General features: G+C 42.9%; 1 protein-coding gene across 1 annotated transcript in view; it reads right to left on the reverse strand.

The window, feature by feature from the left end:
* Positions 1 to 1,293: 1,293 nt before the first annotated feature.
* LOC102212492 (phosphatidylinositol 3,4,5-trisphosphate 3-phosphatase and dual-specificity protein phosphatase PTEN-like) overlaps positions 1,294 to 10,693 on the reverse strand; it is an 11,089-nt gene continuing 1,689 nt past the window's right edge. Inside the window, exons 2-10 of the mRNA XM_005727479.1 lie at positions 7,963 to 8,047; positions 7,787 to 7,831; positions 7,632 to 7,675; positions 7,183 to 7,421; positions 6,091 to 6,232; positions 4,332 to 4,400; positions 3,583 to 3,749; positions 2,490 to 2,831; positions 1,294 to 2,367 (exon numbers count right to left, since the gene is read on the reverse strand). Of these exons, the coding sequence (XP_005727536.1) occupies positions 2,185 to 2,367; positions 2,490 to 2,831; positions 3,583 to 3,749; positions 4,332 to 4,400; positions 6,091 to 6,232; positions 7,183 to 7,421; positions 7,632 to 7,675; positions 7,787 to 7,831; positions 7,963 to 8,047 (1,316 nt within the window). The 3' untranslated portion in view covers positions 1,294 to 2,184. The remainder of the gene's footprint in view (positions 2,368 to 2,489; positions 2,832 to 3,582; positions 3,750 to 4,331; positions 4,401 to 6,090; positions 6,233 to 7,182; positions 7,422 to 7,631; positions 7,676 to 7,786; positions 7,832 to 7,962; positions 8,048 to 10,693) is intronic.

The following is a 10,693-nucleotide window of genomic DNA, read 5'->3' on the forward strand; positions in this document are numbered from 1 at the left end:
TGCCTGTGGAGAGCTGAGGCATCTCTCTGGTCTCTCAGCCCAGCACAGCACATTCATTATTAATCTACCAGAGTCTCTCCCTCCTTCTCGGCTCAACCAATTACAGTTGGGCCCCTGCGACTGCTGCCTGTCTCATTTGACGCTGCGCTGGTTGGCTTTGATGTCTCTATCAACACGAAAGAGCCGGGCACCGAGTCTTAATAGAGCAGTAGGGGATTATGCGACTGCCAGCCCCCGGGGGTGGAACAATTTTTAAAATATATGTTTAATTCATACTTTATTTTATTATCAGGAGACTTTGGGCCAAGCTTTAGCCAGGGTCTTGCCACTTTCTGCACTGCTATCACAGCAACATGCTTGTTAATCCTATTACCCTTTCATTTGGGGAACCACACAAGCCTGCAAGCAGAGCAGGCTCGACTACCAGAGGCCTCGCACACCTCCCTCCTGGGCTGGCAGCCTTTCCTTCCTCTGCTCATTTCATATGGAGAACGCCTTTATTAACCAGCAGAAGCCACTCCACATGCAGCGCTGATACTCTGGTATGAAGTCGGGCTGCTTTGGCTCATAAATGTTAATGTTGTTATTAGGGTTCAGAGGTCAGTTTGCTTCTCAGAAAAATCTACTGGTACTTGGCAAAAATGTAAAAACCACGAAAGCGAGGTTGCACAAACTCCAATCGGCAACAATGTTTCCAAATATAATCAACCAATTTCTGCTTTTTCTCACCACTACACTGCCATTAGATGCTCGCAGCTCCCTGGTTCCACTCAGTGTTATTTGTTTAAAGTGGGCTTTTCGCCATCAGTTGAACTTCTAACAACAATCGTTCCATCACTTCCCTAACTCAGGTCCCACTCGCTATTTGCAGCACTGACCTTTAAAGCAGGAAGTTACTGTTAACACAGCTCCAACGACAACCTGCTTTACAGCATTTTTTTTCCCTCCCCCTTCTCACCAGGGACAGCGCTCTGCACTAAAGTCCCGTCTCACACATGCTAAAAATTTAGATTACAGGGTCTGGGTACCGTCATTTAAAATTACGACTTCATTTGACAGCAGCGGTGTCAAGTTAGAAGACCGCACTAGCCGCGACGCCCAATGACAAAAATTCACTTTGGAAATTCATTTTCATTCTGCATGATTTTCATTAACGGAAAACAGCAGCTCTATTACATAAAGCTGTGATGTAATTTTGTGAGCATGACTCAAAGCAGCGGGAAACCCCACGCAGAAGAATCTCAAAGCTGCTTTCATTATCAAAAAGAAAAAAAAAAAAAGACAACATTGCATACATTTATTAGGGATGGACGCCAATTCTAATACATGCAAATTCACCATTGTCCTTGAAATGTAGTGTCAACATTATTGCAAACACTTGTCTCCCTGCTGTTTTGTGTATTATATTTTTATTATCTTAGGATAAAAAAAACATTAACAATTACATGGGATGCCTTGTTCTGCATAATTTAACATATACACAGTGGGAACAGGAATGGCAATGCTTTAGACATCATCACAGCCTCTTTATAACCCCCGCCCACCCCCAACCCACTGCCCGCATGCAGTTTGCACTGCACAAAGGCCAAAAGTCACGTGAGACAGCCTGCAAAGAGCACAAGAAGCATTCACAGTAAAGGAATATAGGAAGGAGGAGAGGATGGAGGGTGGGGGAGAGTAAAAGATGAGAGGAGAAGAGAGGGAGTGAAACAAAGTGACTGCAGCACTGGCCTTGGTTTAAACAGGAGAAGAGCAGCATAGTCCTCGTATATCATTCTAGCTTCTCCCACACTTCAACTCCCATCTCCTGATTGTGGTACTCTTTCCATTGTCTTTGACACGAAAAAGTTTGTTATATATGCATGTATATATGTATATACATATATGTATGTATATATATATAAACACAGTTTTATAGCTACAGCACCTTTTCCCATGGGGCAACAGTGTCAATACCTCGCACATGGTTCATGGTCGTGCCAGAGAGAGAAAAAAACAAAACAAAACAATATATTGGTCAGGATATTTCATCTTTTTTCCCCCTAAAATTGGCATTTGACATGATGATATTCTATTGCCGTCTGGGGGAGGGAAGGGACAAAGGTTCTTCTTTTGAGTTTATATTCAAGTTTTCTCCTTTTTTTCTGCTGTATAATTTCTTCCTTTTTCTTGTTTAAAAAGAGTTCACACTTTTGTGATTTGTGTGTGCTGCTCTTCATCAAAAGGTTCATTTTCCGGATCTGAGTCAGTGGTGTCAGAGTATCGATAATGGTCTGGCTCATTGTCGCTAACGTCGGGGGTGACTGATGTTGAAGTACTAGCCTCGGAGTTCGGCTCCTCCACGGTTTTCGTAAAGTACAACTTCACCTGGAAACCAAGACGAGATGATCACAAACAAGTCTCGTCGCTGCTCTTTTCAGTTTAAAAATGCAAAGTGAACTGACAGCAGATATACGGTTATTCAACAGCAGAAAGATTACAGCACTTACTTTGAAGTTTGGTGAGAAGTAGCGGTTAGCTTTGTCTTTGTTGGCCTTGTCCAAGTCGTTCTTATTAAGTGTCAGGATGAGATAGTCCTTGTCCCTGTCGCTTTCTTTGCTGCTTTCCTTCTTCTCCTCCCTGTAGTTTTCTCTGCAGTTGTCCTTGCACTCGGCACTTTGCAGTTGACCCAGTCCCGGTCGGCCTGGTCCAGGTCCCTGTCCCGGAAGACCCTGCCCTGGTGGCCCCTGCTGGCTCTCTAAACTGTTAACTGCCCCGTTCTCCATCTTGTCCCCACCCTCCTCTGGTCCAGGGATGAAGAAAGTGTTCACCCAAAAATGAAACATTTTGTCCTGGAGGGGGAGAGGTTACAACAGATTGAGTGAATGAAGTATTGAAAGGAAACTTTACAGGTTTTTGATTATGCTTCTTTCCAAAATCAGTTGTTCTAGCTAAGGCTGATGGTCCATTTTTTACTGTCAACAAATTCAGAGAAAAGCCAGCCTTGCACTAGTCAGTTTAAGTATTTTTCAACTGCTGTGCACCCAGTACATTTCTTTCTACCAATGCACTATTCTACTCCTGTTTCAGAAGCGTTTGTTAAAAACTGCACCCAGCCATTTTAGGAAATTAGCGAGCATTTAACCAGTGTCGTTTTTAGCAAACACTACTAACAGGAGTAAACAGTGCATTTTTTGGGGTCTATTTTCAGCTGTGGGTTAATATAAATTTCAGTATTTATGGCAGCAGGACAGCGAATGAGGGATTTACCTCAAAATAAACTGGTTGCCCTGCTTGTGGTCCTGAAGGAACATGCCAATGGTGTGCCTAATTGATCTGTTTTTAATAGTTTTTGGGACAAAACTGGCCTGCAGCACAGAGACCCAAGATATTAAAAATACCACATTTTTGATTTTTGGTTTATTTGTGAGAACTGTGGCAATAAAACCGTAATTGCTGGCACCCTGCCAAGTGTGAAAATGCTTAGTCGTCTTATCGTTCTGTGACCTAGTCACTTTATGGCATACAGTGGCTGAAATAAGCTCCTAAATTAGACTGAGCAAATGAAGCCGCAATGAAATCTCCCAAACACAGACAACTAACCTTCTTCAACATCTTATTCTGTTTATGGAAGAACTCCACTTTGATGTCTCCGCAGACTGGGAGCGGCTGGGGAAATTCAAAAAACATATGCTTGTCCTCGCGCCGTGTGTGAGCGGGGTTCGATGTGTGAATCTTCACTTTCAGCTGGTACACCACAAACTGGGGATCTGGAAAAAGTGTTGACGTTGTACAGGGGTGAGGAGCACGATGGGTGAGATTTGTGAGAGGGGGAAGGGGGGAGTGGGAGAGAAGAGACAGAAAGCACAATAAGAGTGAGCGACAGTGGAGGAGAGAGTAAATCAGGAGGGCGAGACAGGATACAAGTGTTATTACATGAGTTTGACAAAAGAAAATGGCACAGCACACCACCACCTCCCACCCACTGAGTAAGTGAAAAAAAAAAGTGATAAAACATTATATTAAAATTAAGGAGGAGAAAGGGAAAGTTAACAGGCCACAAAATGTAACACCCAAATAGACCCAGAACCAGAGACACAGGACCCTATTCTGATAGACAGTCATTGGTTTGGTCTTGGACCAGCACAACACGTTGCATTTAGAAGAATTTTAACCCTTTCTTCTTCCTGTCAGGGTGGAGGGTGGTGCTGGAGATGACTTCATGTGCCCCTAAGCTTTTCCTTTCCTGCTAAGCAACATGTCTACCTCAGACTGCTCCTGCCTTCTGGATCTCTGGGGCCATATAAAAACAAATGAGTGAAAAAATAATAATGGATGAAAGGCTCATTTACCCCAATGCCAATTCCCTTTCTTGAAGCCCTGAGGGGTCGGCTCGCTCCTGTTTTTAATGGTACTGTCCCCTTAGAGAGAAAGAAGGAGATTATCACAAACAGGGCCTGGCTGGCCTGTCAGGGGCTTGACAGCACAGCAGGTACAAAACACAAGAGCTCTACACAAATATTTACATCTACATAGCTTTTCTTAACAACAACATTCAATCCGTGGCTTCAAAGCGGAGTTGTGCATCTTACAAAAACGTTTGACAAGGCACCTAGTGTGCACATGAGAAACACAAAGAGGAAGAAACAAACGGGGAACTTTGAAATTGCTGAAAATCAAACGACCAAAATGCGTCAGTTTTCTTTGGTGGAAATAAAGAGAGAAGTGTTTGACATTGAGCAGTTTCTAGCAATTAAACTGGTTTCTATTTTATCACTGCAGTGAGCTAAGAACTAGAAAAGCTAGAAAAACAAACCGCAAAACAGAAAAAAAGCGATGCACATACGAAGACGTCAAACTCAGAATAGGGCCTTTTTAAGCAGAGGGTTAGCAGGGAAAAAAAAGAAGGATCGATACAGTCAGGGGTTTGCAGCACAGTCACGTGTTAGGGTAAAGAAGTCACAGACATGAAGGAAGGAGAGGTTGCTTTTTCTGACCGACAGCTAAAAATGGACAAATTCAGATACGAGGAGAACACAACATCGTATGACTCAGATGCATTTGAGCAGATAAGCAGAATTATTTCACTTTTTTTTTAACCCCCTCCTCAGGCTAAAACAGAGCACTATTTAAACACTAAAAAAAAGGTTTTCTACATGCAGCTAAACACTCTGCATTCATGTGAACATGAAAAATGAAACGCAGGGAATGAAATTTAATTAAGAGTGACATTATTTGCTTAGAAATTTGGGGAAATCACTAATGTTAGCACTGCAGTAAGCATTTGGTTTTGACGGCTGTTAAAAAAAAAAATCAAACGGGTTGGACTGCTTGCGTTTGTCACTACGTCAACAGGGGAGAACAAGTGCAAATGTTGGCAGACATTTTACAGCCGTCATATCAATTAAACTCTGAGCAAACATGCAGTGATATGTAAATACTCATAACTGAGTGGCTGTTACCGTCAGTGACTTACTGAGTGCTGCGCTATTGTTTGCTAAAATTACTGCCATCTAAATTCCTCTCGACTTTAAGTTACTTCCTGGTTCGGCCTTAGGAAAACATGTAAAACCTGTGCTTATGTAGCTACTACTATAGGATGCGCTCTCCTCTATAGAAGGGCATGCTGTAGTTCTTCTCGATAGCGAGCATAGAAAATGAAATCCTATAAAAGTCTCTCCCTCGAGAGAAGCCAAAAAAAATTTAAATTAATGGCTCGACTTTGCAGCTTTCGGAGCTAATAAAAATCTTAAAAGGCTCCTGTGAAAAAAAAATCTGAAATTTTTATTAAGACAACCAGTGGGGATCTGGTTCACCGGGATTTTCTGTGAGCAGCAACAAGCAGACTTGATCGATACAAAACCGCCCTTGTTAGTTAAATACAGCACGAAATTCAGCTGTACTCAACAAGGCTATTAAAAAAAAAAAAAAGAAACAGCAGAGGACAACTTGGCTCCACCACAGATGACCTGCAATGCCCTACGGTGCTACGCTGCAGTGTGGGTTAGCCCCACGGTGCACCATACATGCAAGGCCCTCGCTCTGTCTGAACAGCGGTATGCATGCCTACGCCCTAGATTGGAGTTGAAGTTGAACATGAGCGTGACTCACTGCAGGTGCCCCCGCTGAACATAGGGAGAGTCTCGAACACCATTTTGTGGAAGAGCAATGCCACCGGCTTGTACTCCAGCTGGTGCTTCAGTAGGTAGCTGTAGTAGTAGACGTAGCGACGCTGGCTCGGGATCGTTACTCCCTGCAAACAAAAGCAACAATGTTTAATCCAGGGGTGCCAAACATAAAGCCCAGGGGCTGGAATTGGCACGGAAAAGAGTCCACTCTGGCCCACTGGACGGCTTTGAAAAAAATTGAAAGGATGACATGAATTTGAGACTTTTAAGTGTATTTTATAAGTTTTATGGCTTTCCCCCCACAGCCAGTCATACTAAACCACTGTAAATAAGTAACAGATAAACAAATAACAGAAAGCTCCCAATCAGTCACTATCTACTATAGAAATGTATGATTTTAAAGTCGGATTACAGCAAAAAGAAAATAAATATTTTTCATTTTATAATTACAGGACAGTCTTTTTCTTACATTTTAAGCTCAAAGCAGCATTTTTTAATCATGTAGTAAAACTGAGATGTGTTGATGAAACTACAGTACTATTACTTATGTTAAAATATCTCGCAGATTAAATGTGTAGTGAAACTTTTTTAGACTGACAGAAAAGGGAGTTTCACTGGTTTGGCACACTTAAGTAGGCCGTATCTGCATGTGGCCCACAATGCAAAATGAATTTGACATCCGTGGTTTTGACGCAGATGAGGGACGCAGGACGCAACATGAGATCACCTTCGAGTTTATCCGTTTAATATGTATTACTTCTTAAAACAGAGCACTGGTGCCTGAAATTATCCTTCTGTTTTCTATGTGTGTTCAAATCTTTGTTTTCTATGTGTGTTCAAATCTTTGTTTTCTATGTGTGTTCAAATCTTTGCAACCTTGATAATTATTAGTGAAAATCAACTCAGTCATCTTGTATGGTCTCCCTCTCTTTTTCTTAGCTTGAACATGAAATTTACTTTCAATTTGAAACCAATTAAGCAGGATGTGGCTCATCAGTCACTGCCCTGCTTGATGCAACTGCTCTAAAAAGTAATAAAGCCTTCTGAATTGAAAGCATTTGTTTCGTGATCTCACCTTCTTGTCCCTTGTCCTGACCTCCCCATAAAAGTCAAGTGCTTCTTGGGCCTCCTGAAATTTTCCACGATGGAGGAGATACGCGCAGATCATGACTCCGGTGCGGCCCTTCCCGGCCTTACAGTGGATGGCCGCCACGTGATTGTCATCCTCACTGAGCCACTGGTCCAGGTCTTCACAAAACGGCTTAATAAGCTCCAGCTGAGGAGGGTTATGGTCTTCGAAGGGGTACTGTGCAACTGAGGTGTGGCGGGATGCAAGCCCACGCAAAGTTGTGATTAGAGAAGGGGGGGGGGGGGGAGAGACAGTGCAAACAGGTCAGCATAGACAAGGTGGGCAGGGAGATGCTGAGTATTTTGAGAGATCTGACGACCTTGTGCGTCATCAGGCCTTCAGCAGAGCTTTTATTTCTTAAAAACAGCATTTATAGAAAACGTGAAGCAGCCTACCTCTGCAGTTAAATTTGGCAGTATCGTAGTGTCTTTCTGCACAGCTGAAATGTCAAGAAAATCCCCCCCAGAAAACTCCAGTTAGCAATCACACAAGAGGAAGCTGGTAAGTAAACAAGGATGAGCTCAGATGCAAACAAAATGTAGAAACTTACAGGTTGTAGATTTTGTAGTGGTTTTTATGCTTTGAATCCAAAAACCTGTCCGCAGAAAAATAATAAAATCATTAGATCGATATGAGATCAAAGTGCTAGAGCAAAACGAATAAACTCATGTACTGCAGGATAAACTGCATGTTTGTTATATTACCCTTTACCGAGATCACACTTACCGTACTACATCATCTATATTGTTTCTGTACACGCCTTCAAGTCTCTCTGCTGGAAAGCCCATTGCAATGATATTTGGGTAAATATCTGTTCAAGCAGTCAAGGAAATGTACAATCTGCAGGAAATCAAGAGGGAGCTACTACCAAGGCTCCCAGCGTCAGAACTAAAGCTTTTAAAGGAAAGGACTGCTTAAAAGAATTTGCCATTACAGCACAACTTCAAGAATGCAGACATGAGTGAAAGGGTTGAGAAAAGTTTTAGTCCACGCCATTATAAGAGTGTGATTGTAGTTATGGATAGACAGGAGAACAGGGGAGGGGTGCTGGCCAGTATGTGCGTGCATGTTGTGACAGATGGCCTTGACAGTGAGAAGCAAGCAGTGACGGCAGGAGTAACCATGCTCCTGCTTCAGCCAGGCCCACATGTGGGTGCATGAGTAGAGTCTCTGCTCCCTGACCGGCATGTATTTTTAGAACCTAAAGTTATATTGGGATGATCGCAAATGTTCGACTTATCTAGTCTGAATTCAGCCAGAGACATTTGAATATCTGCGAGATTGCAAGCGGGCAACATGAAGTCACACATGTAAGGAAGAGGGGAAAAAAGTTAACTCAAAAAACAAATGCGCCGAGCTGCAAATTTGCAGGTGCAGAAAAAGGTGGTGTTTGTGTTTCAAATGGCTCCATATTTCCGCAAGAACGGTGAGGAAAATGTCGTGGCCAATTATATGGTGACATACATTCACTCTTAAAGGCGCACATCAGTGTCACATTGCACTGAAAAAGAATAATTTGGTTGGCATGCATGTCTTGAAGGCTCGGCTCCAACGCCTACCTGTAACTGAAGTCTGCTCGTCAGTCTAAGCTGTGGGATTTCACACTTTAACCACTGACTAAAGGGCAACCTTTTCTTACACTTCCTGTGCCACAACGTCAAAAATAGAAAGGCTGAATATTTCTAATTGGATGTGTTTCGTTTTGTCCCCCCCCCCAGAGTCAAATCACTTTTTAACTGGTCAGAATAATTTGACACACGCATCTGACAGCTTTGGCGAGAAAGCACAGCCGGCAGCCTCTATACAGCCCTCAACTTTCCTGGTGTGTGCAGTGCACATACAAGAACCTGTGCATGTAAAAAGCCCACAAGGTCAACTCTTTTGATTCAGTCTGCATACACACAGCTCATTGTTCAATCAGCAGACCTACAAGTACAAAAAAAGGTTTTCCACAAACCCGGGTCAACTGTACTACGGCAGACATTAATGCTGTTTCAGCCATTTTTGGGGGAAATTTTCAGCAAAACCCCATCAGAGGATTTCAGTAAGTGCCTGCACGCAACCCCATGCAACCAGGCTATGCACAACACAGGCCTCGTACATAAATTCAAGCCAGCCCTATAGCAAATCTTTGAGGTTATTTGCATACAGCCAAGCTACTTCCTTGAAACTCAGCACAGCCGCCTAAGCTGTATATCCTGTACTATAATAAACCTGTTGATTAAGGGCTCAAAAACCTAATTAGGAGATAAAAACTAGTTTTTAATGCTTTATAATGGGCTACTCTAACCCGTGGATCTGTGGGCAAAGTGGGTCCAGTCAGACTTTAACTGATCTTTACAAACCTTCAGGGAGAACTTCAGTCCAGAGCATGGGGGTCTTGGTTTCTGCAGCTGGAAAGAGATTCATATGTTGGACCCCTGAAGGAAGCTCCAAGTAGGAGGAAAAAAAAAATCTGATGCTTTAGACACGCCTTTTCTTAAAAGCCAGCCCTGCCTCAGCTCTATGCATATGCCAAATCCACAACTGAGAACGAGAGAGGGGGGGAGATAGGGAGAGTGGGACCCAGCAGGAGCTAAGGTGGGGAGGACAGGAAAGGAGGAGAGCAGAGGAAAAGGGGCAAGCAGAGGGAGGGAGAATTAGGAGTGGGAGTAGTAAAGAAAAAGAGCAAAAGGAGAGGAGAGGTGGTGGATTGAGAGGGTAAGAGGGAGAGAGCACTCAGACAGCAATGATGATACAAGATCACTGGCAACTCTATTTTAAGGGCAATTCCCAGAACTGTGATACTGCATTACATAACTGCAGAAAGCCCATATTGTTTTTAGACATAGTGCCAAACATGATAAAAGGGATAATTCGAAAGGGCCCACATCCAAACAAGAGGTGGCTTCACACCAAAGAAAGATTCCACTTTTGAGTGGTGTACCCTATTCACACCTGCACAAAGCTGTAGAGGTATACCACAAGAGTCCTGCCACTGACAAGACATGACATTCGATTTACCACATTATAAAAGCAGGCGAGAAACATCAGATCAAATACTGTGAGACACGCCTTTCATCAGCATCTGCAGTCACACATACATCATAGCTGACAGCTCTGCCTGAAATCACTTCACTATGTTTCTATCTATAGTGTCAAGTCAAGGTAACTAGCACTCAGCTCTACATCTGCACTTTCAGAAAAAAAAGAACAAAAAACGCCACTCAGCAAGGTTTTCAAGTTGCTAACAATAACAAAAGTAAATTCGGTACATAAACACTCCAGGCCGCTCAACTCTTTGTATACTTTAAGGAACCAGATAGGGTTGGAACTTCCATTATTGATTAATCTGCAATTTCAGATTCCTACCCCCCACCCCCAGCACACACACACCACCTAATAATAATGTGGAAAAAGTCCCAAAGCCCAGGTGGGATTTTCAAACGTCTTAATTTCTTCTTACAGTAATATATAT

This window comes from Pundamilia nyererei, unplaced genomic scaffold (genome assembly GCF_000239375.1).
Source record: "Pundamilia nyererei isolate P.nyererei 1_Seehausen unplaced genomic scaffold, PunNye1.0 scaffold00024, whole genome shotgun sequence".
Lineage (NCBI taxonomy): Eukaryota > Metazoa > Chordata > Actinopteri > Cichliformes > Cichlidae > Pundamilia > Pundamilia nyererei.